Consider the following 15,782-nt stretch of genomic DNA (forward strand, 5'->3'; position numbering starts at 1 on the left):
TTTTCCTCCTTAAGAGTTTCCTGATCCATTCGAGTCCCCGAGACGCGTAGAAACTCTGTCCCCTGCAAAGACCCCGAAGCTCAGAGTCTACACCAGAAACCGACAACCAAGCTACCCACCTGTCACCCAGAATTCGCAGGGCCCAAGTCCATTGCCTTCTCCAGGTAAAAAAAAAAATATACGTTCGTGTTAACTTTACATTCACTGGGAAGTCCATTATTTAACCAGTGCAAACTAATATGAGTCTGTACTAAAATAGATAATTCTCAGTTTTAATTTAAACTGTCAGCAAATATTCAGACATCAGCAGCTCTCAAATGTAAACTGCATGTTAAATTGTTTTGTTGTAGAGGTGTGTAGAAGTGAGTCATTATGAGCTCCTGCTCCTTTTTATCCGGTTTTACCAATGTAGGATCAATGAAATACACTGACATACAGTTTTATTAATATTGTGCACAGGAGCTTATTTGAGCATTGCCAATCAAGTAGTCATCGCATCTTCTGTTGTTATTTCTTCTGGTAGGAGTTGTCGCTCAACCCCAGAGTCAAGTCACTGAGTCACCACTGGACCCTGTCGCATGTAATATTGAGTCACGACGTCACAGCGCTCCTTCTCTTCCCCCTCCTCCGCACCAAATGCATAAAGAAAGAGGGGTGAAATCACCAACTCACATTTTGCCACGGCCTTTTACTTCACCACCTCCACTTATCTCATCACCCGCCAGAGACCCCGAAAAGGGTAAACGCCTCAGCAAGGACTCAATCCAGAGGGACAAGGAAACGGCAAGACTCTTCATGCCAGGCAGGAATCGACCGCAATCTTCCACACATCAGGGAGTGAGAAATACAGACAAAATTAGGGGTTTGAGTCAAGGTCAAGCCACCAAGGATCCTGAAAGGAACAGATTAAGCGACCTCAGGCAAAAGGATCCTGACACTGGTGAATTAGTAACCAAAGAGCAAGAAAAGCGGAAACCGGCTCTGAAAGAATTGGACAGGGCAGGAACTGTCGATAAAGACACATTGAGAGATTCGGAGAAGAGGCGAAAAGTAAACAGAGAGTCCGACAAAGCCAAACAGGTCAATCCAGAGCCAAACAACAGAGATGTTGAGAAAAGCAAATCATCCTTAAGAGATTCTAGCTCAAAGGATATTGAAAAAGCAAGAGCCATCAACAGGGATTCAGCGCCAAGGGACTCTGAAAAGCATCGACAATTTAGCAGAGAAGCAGGAAAAGACAGACCATCCAGCAGAGACTCTGAAAAGGGTCGACCTCACTCAAGGGACTCCAGTTATAGAAGCACAGAGAGAAACAAAGACTCAGGGAAAGAGAGTGACCCCGGCAATCATTCTAAACATGGTGGAGGTGAAAGTAAGAACCCCAGGCTGGCACCTGGCAGCTCGGGCCAGTCTTCTCCTCCTGTGGGCACTGCTGTACTCTCCAGCCATCAGCAGAGAGGGGGCAGCACAAAGCAGGCTCACAAACACGGGAAACATAGAAGCAAAGACCAAAATATTTCTTTGGCTCTTCACAAGTCCGCTTCTCACATCATTCAGTCCAAGGACAAGACCAACTCAGAGAAAGGCAGCAGCGCTAGCGCTGGAAGCTTAACGCCATCTTCCTTCTTTAATGACACAGTTGTTGGAAAATCAAGCTCTCCAACTCTTGCACGAAAATCTAATGATTATTCGTCAGGTCCAGCTGCTGGAGTGGCCATGAAACCAGTTTGGACATCAAGGACACCAGGAGATGACGACCTCGTCAAACGGAGCTCCATACACACGGCAGCCCCGGCTGCAGCCTCAGCCGCCAAAGAAAAACACTCCAAAGTCAAAGTGGCAGGCAAGCGAGACTTGTCCAAAGACCGAGACCGAGAGAAGCATCTCCAAAACAGCAGAAACGACAGCAAATCCTCTCTCTTAAACAATAATACTAAAGCCGCTGGCAGCTCCGACACGCATGTTATGAATCACACCTCTCACAACAACAAGAAGAGTAAAGTTCAGCTGCTCGGAAGCAGCACGAAATCCCATGGCAAACTTCAGGGGGAGAACCCGCAGAACCCAGGAAGCGAAAGGTCTTCTTCCAAGGGCAAAGCAAATTTCAGCTGCAGTGTGGCCAATATGCAAGGGATGAAAACGTCCTTTCAGTGCCACATCAAACCAACAATGAAACAGTTAGTTTTGTCTTCGAGAGAGAAGAAACCCGTAAAAAAAACGGTTTTAATTCCGCTGAAGCCCGACATTAAGACCAACCCCAACGGCACAAGCAACGTCGACTCCTCCTGTCCCACGACCACTACCTCTTCTGTTTCCCCTGCTGGCCAGGGAATCCGTCACTGTGCCCGCCCTACTCTCTTCTCCTCACCTTCCGCCAGCAGCACTGACAGCTCAGAATCTGACGCCCAGACCCAAACAGAGGAGGAGGACTCGCACAAAGACCGCCCATGCACTGAGCTCCGAGACCACCACAGCCTCCTCACTCAAAAAATGCAAGATGAAGTGGAAGGCCCTGATGATGATCATGACAGAGGTATGGACGATACACATCATGAAGATGACAGCGACGGTTCAGGTTCGGCCAAGCGGCGTTACCCTCGTCGTAGTGCCCGTGCTCGCGCTAACATGTTCTTTGGACTCACCCCCTTTTATGGGGTTCGCTCTTACGGGGAAGAGGACCTTCCGTTTTACGGGAGTGGGGATGGATCTGGGTCCATGTTCAAAAGGAGGACTGGCCGCAAGAAATCAGCCGAGGGGCAGGTGGACGGAGCAGATGATATCAGCACCTCCTCTTCATCAGGGGACAGTGGAGATGAAGAGGACAGTGGAATGAACCAGAGAGTCAAGGATCCTTATTACTACAACTTCACGCGGACAATAATCAACCCGGGTGACGGCCTGCCTTCAATAGAGGGACTCGATCAGTGTTTGGGTCGTGGCTCCCAGCTCCAACGCTTTCTAAAAGATGAAGAACAGCAGCAGCAGAGGGCGCAAGAAAAAACTGAGGACAATATGCTCAATGCACTGTAAGTTCATCTTAATATTTTGTACAAATCATTGTCATCTTAAATTTCTGACACTCTCCACTAAATTGACCCGAATGCTCCTCCATTCACCATCAATGCCAAACGTAATGACCAATGAATATTCAACATGACACTTCACACTCAAGTTTCAAACAATTCACTCAAGATAAGAGCCTGTCACCTTTACTTGAGCATTATCCTCAGAGCAGACGATAAACAAATGCGGTCTAATTTCAAACCAGGTTGTTAAATCAGCAATTTGCCTGTCACTTATGCTGATTTCAATGTAAAATATCAATGCAGTGCTCTGACTATTCCACAATCTTTGTGGAAACATGTTTTAGCATAATACCCTTTGTGACAAGCGGTCCGATGAATAACGCGTATGACAGCGTCGTCTCACACTACGATCAGTCTGACTTTTGTATGCCGTGTTTCACAGGACTTTGGGTAAGCAGCACATTGGTCAGCTTGACGGCATTGATGACGGCTCAGAAAGCGACACGAGCATCTGCACCACGAGCACCACCACTACGACGGCCACCTCAGCTTCCAAGCTGCAAAAGAGCACTCCAAGAAGAAGGGGCAGAGACAGGCACCAGGGGAAACTGGACTCTCACGAGTCTGCCAAGGGTGCACACACCAGCGGTGGAGGAAGTGGAACGTTGAGCGTAAACACTCGAGAAGGCCGAAAAGGACACAAAGAGAACAGCCTCTCTTTAGGCGGCGTGGTCAAGTCGCAGTCACAAAGTCAGGGCCAGGATCCTCTCGATGCTCAGCTCTCCATCAACACAGACCTTCATAAATCTGACTCTGACAACAACAACAGTGACGACTGCGGTAACATTTTGCCGTCAGACATTATGGAGTTTGTTCTGAACATACCTTCCATGTCAATGCAGGCTCTGGGTCAGCAGCCAGAGACTTCCTCCTCCGAGCTGCTTCTAGATGAGGGCTATGTCGGGGTGGACGTCAACCGGCGGAAAGATATTCTGTTTGATGACTTCGCCGAGCCACTGCCCAGTGCTGAGACTGGAGGGGTTGGGGAAAGTAGTGTGAACAGCTCCATATCTGTTGAGGAGCCTTATCTTCCACTTGAGCTGCCCTCCGATCTTTCTGTACTAACCACACGCAGTCCTACTGTGAACTCCAGTCAGAACCATACTGCTAGCAACCTCATCTCAGATACCTCAGAGCACAACATGTTGGGCTTGACGTCCGACCCAGATGCAATGGGTGGCGAGAAGAGTGGGGGCAAGAAAAGAGCAGGACCAGGAGTGTCACCCTCGGAGAATCAACATGATGTTGCACCTTTGGGAAACAGGGATACGCAAGTCGCTGAAGGTCACATGACCCCTGAGCAGTTTATCCCTAGTCCTGCGATTGGTCAAGTGTTGGAAACGCCAGTTAACCAGGATGTATCGAGGAATTCTGCCACTCCCGGTTTGCCAAGTTCCCCATCACTTCCTCTTCAGGGTCAGAAGTTCCTCCCTACCTCAGCCACAGCCGCAGGAAGCCCAAGCCCTGTGCCTGGTCCGGGACCATCCCAAGTTCAGGTTTCCACTCCAGCTGTCATCAAACCGAGCCCTGATAAACTCATTGTTGTGAACCAGCAGTTTCAGCCACTTTACGTCCTCCAGACCGTCCCAAATGGAGTCACCCAAAAGATAACAGCCACAGGAGTGATGGACACTAGCTCTCAAGCAGTGCTGAGCTCCATGACACTCGCCACAGGCTTGAATACCGGGCTATCCACATCTCAGCCGATATTTCCTGCTGGTGGCAAAGTTTTAGGTACGATGTCTCACTCCCCTCAGATTCACACGTTCAGAGGGGCGACACAGGCTGGCTTCCAGACAGGAATTCCAAGCACCACTTCAGGGCTTTTCATTGGGTTGTCCTCTCAAGCTCACGAGCAGCCTCAGATTCTGGTCTCCGAGGCGGGCGGACCACGCGAGTTGGGACCCAGTGTTGCCATCGTTTCCAGCGCGTCTTCTCTCACCGCCATCCCGACTGTGCTCTCCTCCGCCCACGGCAAGAAGAGGCCTATCTCTCGTCTTCTGCCGAAAAAAAGCAAGAAATTGGCTCGCTCACAGAGTCAGCCCACTCTGGCCCCTGATGTTGGCCCTACGAACATGACCCTCATCAACCTGTCGTCCCCTCAAATCACTGCTAGCATCCCCGGCCAGCCTGGTGGCGTAGTTGAGTTAAGCACTCTAGCCAGCTCTCAGCGCAAGGTTCCCAATATTATCAAAAAACCAAAATCCGGTAATGTCATGTACTTGGAGCCCACCACACTCATTCAGCCGAGGATTCCTGGCCCTGCCCAAGCTGGTGTGCTGGATTCCTCCACTCACATCTTACCTTCTGGACTCAACCCCAGTCAGTCAGTTTTAAATGTTGTTCCTGTGCCCTCTAGGGGTGCTGCCGGCCTTCTGACATCTGGGTCAATGTCCCTCTCGACGCCCGTGCTCAGCTCAACGGAAATCACAAGGCCCATTAGCAACCTGCTGTTCAAGGCCAGCCCACACGGGTTGAGCCTGTCCGATCAGCCAATGCTCCTTCAGTCGACGGGGGGAACTCCTCTGGTATCCCAACTCGGCTCCCCTGTGACATCCATAGCCAACAGTATCTGTGTCCTGCCTTCGCAGCAGTCTTTCAGTGTGGCCGTCAATCAGCAAGGAGATACAGAAGGCACCACTGTGCACTTGCATCAGGCTTTTGCCAGAGCTCCGACTGCGGAGTCCGGTTCGAGCACCACGGTTACAATTGCGCCAGCCACCCCTTTGAGCCCCACAAAAGGCCGGGTCGTCGGAGTGTTTACTCAGACACAGAGTTCCCTGAACTCCCAGAGCAACAGAACCACCCCCATAGGCCGAACCTCAGATCAAAGCCTGCAAAACTCAACTGGTGTGGCATCCGCCACAATTACAATTTCGAGGGCAGAGAAGGGCAAACCCAAAGCCAAAAGGAGCAGGAAGAGCACAGACCTGAGCAATGGTAAAAAGGTCAGGGTCTCCCAGAAGGAGGAACCTCCCAATAACCCTGTAGGACAAAACCCCTCAAAATCAAGGTGAGTTCATTCGGCAACTGGCACCTTCCAGAATCTCCAATTGAATTTAAAATGCCAATTGTCCACTTGTCTTTAAAAGCACCTCTCAAGAAGAGAGCTATCCTGTGCCCATGGACACGGACGAGCGGCCAAATAAGGCAACAAGCAAGAGGTATAAAGACACTCCGCTTCCTTACCTCTCTTTATACTGTTTCTATTGAGCTGTGTCAATGCTCACTTCACTCATTTACAGTGTCCTTGGCAAAAATAAGAGTTCAGAAGATCGTGGTTTCCCTGGAAAGGTTGCGGTGAAAGACACGGGTTCGACTGTCACAAGACCAGGTTGTCTCGCAGTTGCTTTACCACCCAACCAAGATGGCAGCAGCAAAGACACGGCTTTGGACAGCAAACCCAAGAAGGGCATCATCTTTGAGATTCACAGTGAAGATGGTTTCCACATACGCTGTGAAAGTATTGAAGGTGAATGAACAAGTCTAAGATCAGATTTTCTGACTATTACAATAGATTTGAAATGCTTTTTACACTTTTATAGAAGTAGATCTTAACATCAGAGATCTAAAAATGTGTTTTATTTTTCTATGTTTCTAACACTCATCAAATTGCCCAGTTTCTGCTGAAATCTTGTACAAGGCCTGCATACCCTCAAAATATATTGTTCAGTACTGTTTAGTAGGGCTGCAGCCATTGAAAATGTTTCTGTTCTGGTGGCACAAACTCCACACAGAAGGTTGGAGCCGGAATCGAACCCTGCACCTCTGCACTGTGAGGCGTACGTGCTAAGCAGTCGATCACCGTGCCGCCGTTTCACCCCTACAATATAGTCATTCCATTAAGCCTGCTAGATTGCAATTTTTTAAAAATCTTTTTGAATGGGGATACTTAGTGTAATGCATGCATGTGGAAGAGGCGAGCCGCAGATGCACGGTCAAACATTTAAAGACAGTGAAGACACTCACGCAGGAGTTGCTGTCGACCACAGCACACCCCCCAGATATTTGCACACACAGACGTCACACTCCACCCCACGAGGCCCCAAGCTCTGCTTCTTAAAGACACAGTCATGTACACAGACACTTTAATATGTATGTTTAATATGCTTACGGATTTGTGTGTGTGTTTAATATGTTTACATGCGTGTGATAAATCCAGATGAAAAAATGTTTTGTATGGTTTTCCTCCAGCACAGATTTTTACCAATTACATGGAGGTCTGGATCTTGAAAGCTATACCCCCCCACCATACCCCGCCGCCCCTCGATTAACTTATTCACTCCCAAAGACGTTTTTAAACGTCTTTTCAGACTTGGGCTAGAATTGGCTGGTACTGAATGAGTTAACAGGGTTTCACTGTACACACTTCAACATCATGTCCTCATTGTCTGGTTCACAGATGCCTGGAAGTCCTTGACTGATAAAGTGCAGGAAGCTCGCTCGAATGCCAAACTGCAAAAGGTGTCATTTGAAGGTAAATTGGCAATTTTGTTCTCAAGTGGGGTACATGCAGAGCATCCATTTTCTGAACGGCTTACCAGTTTTCGAAATCTTAACCAACTTTTAAAATACGAGAAAAGAAAAAAAACCAATCAGTATGCGTGTTCTTACTGCTTTGATAGTGTGTGGTTTACTCACAATGACCAACTCAGTACACCACACACTGACACACGCACGATCTGGGATCTCCTTGTCATGTGAGAGGCAGCATGGTGCGGTACGTCAGGAAGATAAAATGAAGAAAGTAGTAGTTGTAGAAGAAGCTAGGCTAACTGTTGGCTTTTCCTTGCTGTTTCTATTGCGGTGACTTCCAAACACTCAACAGTTTATCCAGTTCCTCCTCAAGTTGTGTCTGGCAACAGTTCGAGCTTCGGGTCGCTTCCGTTCCATTTCACATGATCATCATGGATTCTGTGGCTCAGTTGAATTCATTGTTGACCACACACACATAATAATAAAGTGATTGTAAATATTGAAGAGGTTTAACAATTACGGATGTCTTAACACAACCACGCCACAGGAAAATCTCTAAAGATTTTTTTGGACGGATCCTATTTATTGTGACTTTTCTGATTTGAAATATATCGGGGGGGGGGTGTTAAAATGCAGCTGATATTAGGTATATATTTACTGTGCTTTATACATTTTAAAAAATGTCCCATTTCCAAATATATGAATTCATTCAGCTGAAGTAGAGATTTTTTCCTTTTCACTTTCCACAGGGGTTAATGGACTCGGGATGCTGGGAGTGGTTCATGAAGCTGTGGTGTTCTTGTTAGAGCAGCTGTACGGCTCCAGACACTGTCGGAGTTACCGCTTCCGTTTCCACAAACCCAAGGAAACCGAAGCGCTCCACATCAACCCCCATGGCTCAGCGCGCGCGGAGGTCCACCACAGGTTTGGACGTGACCCACACATTTAATATACAACAATAAGTACTTGCATGTCACAGGAATTGCTATAAACCAACAGCCTGTATAAATGGTGCCATTTGTTCCATCTTATCTGCCCCGCAGGAGGTCCGTTTTTGACATGTTCAATTTCTTGGCCTCAAAACACCGCCAGCCTCCTGAGTACAGGCCACAGCGGGATGATGAGGAGGACGGACAGCCCAGGACTGCCAGGTCAGTTAGACAGCATGCAAAATTTTGAGAGAAATGATTATATTTGTTCAATTATTCTCTCCTTGCTCTGACTGCAGGCGTGCATCGATGGAACTGCCACTTTCTGTAAGATTCAAACACCTCAAAGCCACCTCCAAGGAAACGATCGGAGTGTTTCGGTAATCAGTTATAAATAATTAGATTTTGGATGCTATTGTATTCTGCATGCTGCGAGTCTTTTAGTTAGTGAGTACAGGACGGGCAAAAAAAAGGGGGGGGGGAGTTCTGTTGTTTTGAGCTTGATGTATGAGGGTGTCAAAAAAGTAGAGCAAAACCATACACAAGTCTTTATACTGGGCCTGTAATGTGATCTGTTATCATTTTAAAGCTCCCCCATTCATGGCCGAGGTCTGTTCTGCAAGAAAGCCATCGATGCAGGCGAGATGGTCATTGAATATTCTGGAAACGTGATCCGCTCCGTGCTCACGGACAAGCGGGAGAAATACTACGACGGGAAGGTGAGTACGAGAAGCACGTGTGGAGCTAAGGTGGCAGAATCACTTTATGCAGACCATTCTTCCAAGGGCCACTTTGACAGTCTTCCCTTTCGAGTTAGCACCCTAAAGCAGAGGCACCCAAGTCCGGTCCTCGAGAACCCCTATCCAGCCTGTTTTCGATGTCTCCCTCCTCCAACACAGCTAATTCAAATGATCTGGTTAGTTATCAGGCTTTTGCGAAGCTTGGTGATGAGCTGATCATTTGAATCAGGTGTGTTGGAGGAGTGAGACATATAAAACATGCTCGAGGACCAGACTTGGGCACCCCAGGCCTAAAGTTAGTCCATCAGTCGGTAAAAATACACAATATTGTTTTCACCTGTAAAAACTTTGGATAGAGTTTTCTCATTCAGTAACATGACAGAGTGTGTCCAAACCTTTCACTGGTTGTGTGTATACAGTACGTATGTACAGTGATACCTTGCCTTTTGGGTTCACCAATTGATGATTTTTTTTTTTTTTGCGCTATGGGCTATCGCTTGGTCATTAAAAAAAAAAAAAAAATCTGGCTTTATTTTGCAAGCAGAAATTGACTCACAAGTGTTTTTTTTTTTTTCAATGATGTTTACTGCACTCTACCGAAGTGTGCCCTTTGCCCTTGGGCAGCTAAACAGATCTCCAAAACAAAGGTCAAGGTGTGTTTGCTTGAGGCTGTTTCTTGCCGTTCCCACTTGAGGTTTATTGTTAATATTAACCTAACAAAGACACTTGCATGTATATTTAAGCAAATCGCATAACTTTGCCTAGTAAAAATATGCTATCCTTTGCTATGCTGCGCTAACACATTATGTGAGACTGCCAAGAGAGGATACTACCATCGATATTGCAGTGATGTATGATTGTATTATACTGCCCCTTAGTGGCTAATGCGTGTACAACAGAAAGAGCAGCGCTAAATCAACTCGATTAAAGTAGGAAATCATGATGCACAAATTAGTTATACATTTTTCAGATGCTTTTTGGGCGGACTGGAATGGATTCATTTCATTTTTGTTGAATTTAAATAGGTAAAGATTATTTTGAGTTACACAACATCACAGAACGAATTAATCTCATAAATCAAGGTACCACTGGGCTAAAAAAACAGCTCGATGAGATTGCAAAAAAAAAAAAAGGATTTGTATGGTTTTTGTACTGTCACATTTCACATACTCAGAACCAAAAGAAAAGCGATCTGGGCTAAAATGACCATAATTCTGTCAGGCATCACGCACACAAAGAATTGTGATTGCTGAGAATGTATGCTAACTAAAACATACGATAATTCCTTCAGTAAACAAGCATTTAATTGTCATTAAAATTGTTAAATTGACCTTTAAAAAGTATTTCATGTTAAAACGTAATCAGTAGAGTTTTATGAATGAAGTTAGTAAAAAAAAAAAAGTTAGCTGTACACAGTCTTGTTACATCAATTGCTGTGGTAACTAGCATACCAGCGTGCGATATCACACACGGGCAAACAAGCGCTGACGCCACCGCTGTAGCTCGTCGGTCGCTGAACTTCAATCTGGCTCTCTTTAAAGGGGATCGGCTGTTACATGTTCCGCATCGATGACTACGAGGTGGTGGACGCCACCATGCACGGCAACGCCGCACGCTTCATCAACCACTCGTGCGAGCCCAACTGCTACTCGCGGGTCGTCACGGCGGACGGCCTGAAGCATATCGTCATCCTGGCCGCCCGCCGCATACACCGCGGCGAGGAGCTCACATATGACTACAAGTTCCCCGTGGAGGACGCCAGCAACAAGCTGCCATGCAACTGCGGCGCCAAGAAGTGCCGCAAGTTCCTCAACTGACAAGTTTGTGCCGACTTTTGAACCCAAGTCCGCTCTCGTTTGGACTGAATATGCAGAGGAGGAAGGGCCATAAAATAGAAATTGTGCCTCCTTTCGCGTCATATGGCTCGCCAAGCTTCAACTTTAGCTGACTGGCACTTCCGTTTTATTAAATTTGGATAAACGCAGATAAAGAAATCCTTTTACATTGGCCATCCTTGATCAGTTTAAAGATTAACGAGACGTTTCAAAGAAGAAGAAAAAATCAAAGGTTCCGTTTTACACCAAAGTGCAATTTGTCGAAGGAACAAGAAATCCGTTTGAATTAGATTATTTTCTCTGGTGTGATCAGCTGTTCCTCTGCACATTTGGCCTGTGTGAATGTGCCCTTTTGCCTTCAGAGCCATGGTGACTTGACCTTGCTAAGGGTACAAACCTGCTGACCAGAGAGCGACACAAATGAGCGGGGGGAAAAAGGTTATTGATCACACCCGTGCACTTGATTTGGCCACGGGAGCGTTATGTTATTGACTGGCTGGAGCATCTTGAGAGAGAGCGCGAGAGAAAGACGGAAGAAAGGCAGCTTGAGATTCTGGTGGACTGACTGCCTCGGGCCCCAAGACTCTACTGACATGCTTTAGTAGACTTATTTATCTCTTTTTTTATTATTATTATTTTTTTTAAGGGCGGGGGGTCTTACCTTGTTGATGCGATCCATAGAAAGCAGTGGATTCTCAAGAACGTGCGCCATCGTTGTTCGCTCGTCTTTTGTTTTTAAGGATTCCGTTTGGACTCATTGTTCCAAATGACAGCAGCAAAGAGAACCAAACAAAAAAAAAAATGGCGCCCTGGAATTAATACTTTCGCACCGCCTCTTGTGATAACCATTGTGGTTCTTATCGATTTAAGTCTTGTCTATTCTGTCTTTTTTTTTTTGATGAGAAAAGGCTAATGTCAGGATTTTAAAAAAATGTAAATAATGTATATTTTTCTACGGCAACTACAAAGAAAAAGACTTAAAAAGCACTCACTAGTGAATAGCACTTAATGATGGTATTTATATTTTTTTAAAAAGTCATATTTATTTTAATGCCATTTTTTTGTAGGAAATAGAGGTTTACAAACACTAAAGCGCTCTCTATGTTTTGTACGCCACAGCCTATGTAAAAATTTCTTTGTTTGGGTTTTTTTTTTCTCAAAATGATTTTGTAGGTCTGAATGTTTTATTTGATTCCAAAGACTGACGCTGGTCTGCGGTTTGGTCCACTTGGCTTCAGTCCACCAGGAGCTTGCCACCCGGGCCTTTTGGTCAAAGCTCATTTCTTTTTCTTGTCATCGTCGTCGTCGTCGTTCTAATTGGAGTTGACAGTGTGGCTCGTGAACTACTATTATTATGCACTTGGGAGAGTTTAGATGGTTGATTCTTACCTGATATCTCCTCTCTCCGGCCTTATTGTCTCCTCACCACATCACAAACACACAGAGAAGAAAAGTAGGGACCAGAAAGTCATATCAATAAGTACACATCAACAAAAATCTGACAACGGTTAGTCAAAATCGCTTTTTTAAAAAAAAAATATAATTACATACAGTTTACAGGGAGGTGCCTTGATTCTGATGCGCTACACAGCCAGTGAGTACTAAAGCCCACATCTTACTGAGCGGTCAAGGTTTGCAAGTGTGTGTACACACAGCGAATGTTGTTGTTTTTTCGACCGTGTTTGTCAAATGTCACAAAGAAAGACATTCAAAAGTTGATGGCAACAAGAAAAATTGTTTGCAACCATTACAATGGTTTGGGAATGTCTGGCGAATGTCTTTGCACCTGTTTGCAACTTTCAAAATCTTGGCTCAGTGAGATACGCATCATTAGAATTGCACTGAAAAGGAAGGAAAAAAAGTTATAAATTATTAAATTAAAAAGTCGTAATGTCATGATAAGAGTAATTTTACGAGAGAAATGTAAAATGTCGGACATTTGCAATTTAAAAAAAAATGTAGTGAGAAAAAGAATAAAGTCAAAGTTATAATACAGCCATCGTTTTATGAAAATTAAGTTATAATACCTTGAAAAAAGTTATAATGTAAAGAGAATTATCAAAATTATGTCACTGAAAAAAAAAGGTTTCAAAAATAAAGCTGAGAGGCTGTAAGATTAGTCATCATGTTTTGACAGAATGATCTTGAAAATATACATTTTCTCAAAATGTGTTTTTAAAATCTCAAAAATACATTGTCTTCTCCTCAAAACATTCAAATTTTCATTTTCAAAATATACAACTTGTTATCACAGATATACAAGTTGTTTTTTTCCTTGGCAAAATACAATTTTGTTCTTGTACATGGCACGTTAATAGAACTCTTTAAATTGTCCCGAGGTGTGATTGTCAGCACAAAAGTTATTTGTCAATGTTTGCCCCGCGATTGGCTGGCAACCACTTCTGGGTGTAACCCGCCTACTACCCATAAACAGCTCGGAGAGACTCCAACCAGCCCGTGACCCTCGTGAGGATAAGCGGAATAGAAAATGGACGGATGGATGGGTGGATATTGCGACCATAAATTAAAAAATACGATAACAATAAAATACTTTGAGCTTGGCAAAAATTGTCATTCATCTTATTTTTTCCGAAAACAACTTAGGCAACATTGCTCTTAAGCCAGCGATAGATATGAGACTTTATTCTTTGAAAATGACTTTTTCCTTCTTTTCAGTGTGGGCGCCAATACTCCTAGAGCACTACCGTGTCATGTGATCAGTGCTCAACCGTGTTAGGACGTAACAAAAACAACCCTTTTTTTTTGTTCCTGCCGTTTATGCTGACATCGTTAGCGGTGACTCCCACGCCATTCCCTTCTACCCTCACCTTTTGTTGAAAACCCTCACGCCCGTACACTGCGCTTGATCCCATGTGATGGGGGCACAGTAGCCCCCGAGCGGGAGAAGGGGACCCGTGAGGCTCTTACCAAGTGCACTTGACTGTCACTGGGCACCAAAGTGTTGTGGGCCTAAACTCCTACCCTGACGGTGAGGGTGCACGAATAAGCCCACCATCCCCCTCCATTTGCCAACGGGGGGGGGGGGGGGGGCGGAGGACTGGCTGGGTTGTGCTGCTACAATGAATGTAAACTCAATTCCTCCACGTTCCTCGATTTGCGAGCGTGGATGTTCTTTTCCGTTGCTGCGCCGACAGACCCGATGGAACGTCGGGGCTGCAGGGGGCGCGGCTTCACACACGAGCATCGGCGCAAATGTCCGCCGATTCTCAAGGGCTTTGTCTACAAATCCCAATCTTTGGGTGAAAGGCTCCTTGGACTTCATTTCCTCTTTGCGGCAGGGGTCACACCAGTGGCCCCCGCCCCTCTCTCCATCTGTAATTATAGTATAAATACATAACAATGTTATACAGACCCATTCATAGACTTGTACGTTAGTATCTATACAATATATGGAATGGACAGACAAACTTAGTTACAGTAGCAAAAACAGCCAATTTATACTAGCAATGTTTCAATGTACTCTATAATGGTTTTGTGTTACAGTACTATCAGATGAAACTAACGTGCATCATTTCTTTTTTCGTATAATGGATATCCAGTACCAGTTTTTGCTGTACCTGCGACCGCCCCTCGGCCAAGAAAGGGGCGGCGCAGTTTTTTTTTTCTTTCTTTCTTTCTTTTCCCGCAACGGAGGAGTTTTATGTGATCTGTAAGTGTATTCATGTGCTTGTGAATTTCTTGAGGTCATTTCTTTTTACTCCCCTTCCCCAATTGAATGTTAAAACAGGGACTTTTACGTGATGTGGTAATAATTTACGTTAGATTTTCTTTTTTTTAATATCCCACCAAAATGGCGATTTTCAAGTCCTCTGAAGCTTTGGTTGTACTTTTGTACTTTTTTTGGTTAATAGTCATAATGCTGAACATTTATTTATTTTGTGCAACATCCACAAAGGAGTTGTTACTTGGAGTTTTTAGAGAGGTCGAACAAGTCAGTGTTTTTTTGTTTTTGCGTGTGCGCGTGTCTGTGTATGATTGTTTCTGGTGTTGAACTCATCAGCCTTGTTGGATGGAATGTGGTGTTACTGTGGGAGCGGATGAAAGAGAGTGGAGGGGGAGGAACCATGAACAGGCTCTATCTATGAATGCCTTCAATATGTGATTTTTGTCGTATCGATAATCCTCCTGTCACCACCACCATCATCATTATCATCGTAATAAACGGATTCTTAACAGTGTTCTCTCCCAGCAAATGAAGGAAAACCACCACCGTCAATAAGAAAATAAACCACAAAGCTATACTCGGTTGAATGTATAATGAGGAAACAAAGCTGTACATAATGTGTAAAAAGAAAAGTTTCTAATCATGTTTATTTTCTATGCACCTTTTTTTATTTAAGTGATAGTTTCAATAATAAACATGTCTCCTTTATGGCTTTTTTTTTTGTCATCATCTTGTAACGAGTACACACTATTTTACACACACGCCGATATCAAGCGATGACTTTGTTGCTGTGACTATGTTCAGACTTTATGAAGAAGCGTTTAGACCTGCATTCTGTACAACTCAATTGGAAAAAAAAATTGAATGGGAAAGTAAAAAAAGGAAGAACGTGGTTGCACGTGCGCACAGTTTACAACTGTAGAGCTGGCTTTGTTGAGAATTAGCCAGTCACATTTTTAAACCAGTGTTAAATGGGAGTAAGCACCACTGTCACAATATACAGTAGCGCCGATTAACCCAGTCCAGATGTT

The 15,782-nt window shown here is 44.9% G+C and overlaps 1 protein-coding gene across 3 annotated transcripts in view; it reads left to right on the forward strand.

The window, feature by feature from the left end:
* kmt2a (lysine (K)-specific methyltransferase 2A) overlaps positions 1 to 15,459 on the forward strand; it is a 49,375-nt gene extending 33,916 nt beyond the window's left edge. For all 3 annotated transcript variants that reach the window (XM_086124648.1, XM_086124650.1, XM_086124649.1), the window contains exons 24-34: positions 15 to 164; positions 524 to 3,026; positions 3,469 to 6,099; positions 6,179 to 6,250; positions 6,332 to 6,558; positions 7,489 to 7,563; positions 8,312 to 8,486; positions 8,606 to 8,713; positions 8,791 to 8,871; positions 9,081 to 9,210; positions 10,773 to 15,459. In XM_086124648.1, the coding sequence (XP_085980774.1) occupies positions 15 to 164; positions 524 to 3,026; positions 3,469 to 6,099; positions 6,179 to 6,250; positions 6,332 to 6,558; positions 7,489 to 7,563; positions 8,312 to 8,486; positions 8,606 to 8,713; positions 8,791 to 8,871; positions 9,081 to 9,210; positions 10,773 to 11,048 (6,428 nt within the window). In that variant the 3' untranslated portion in view covers positions 11,049 to 15,459. The remainder of the gene's footprint in view (positions 1 to 14; positions 165 to 523; positions 3,027 to 3,468; positions 6,100 to 6,178; positions 6,251 to 6,331; positions 6,559 to 7,488; positions 7,564 to 8,311; positions 8,487 to 8,605; positions 8,714 to 8,790; positions 8,872 to 9,080; positions 9,211 to 10,772) is intronic.
* The last annotated feature ends 323 nt before the right edge of the window (positions 15,460 to 15,782 follow it).

Source organism: Hippocampus guttulatus, chromosome 12, assembly GCF_054856545.1.
Source record: "Hippocampus guttulatus isolate MCC_2025c chromosome 12, RoL_Hgut_1.0, whole genome shotgun sequence".
NCBI lineage: Eukaryota > Metazoa > Chordata > Actinopteri > Syngnathiformes > Syngnathidae > Hippocampus > Hippocampus guttulatus.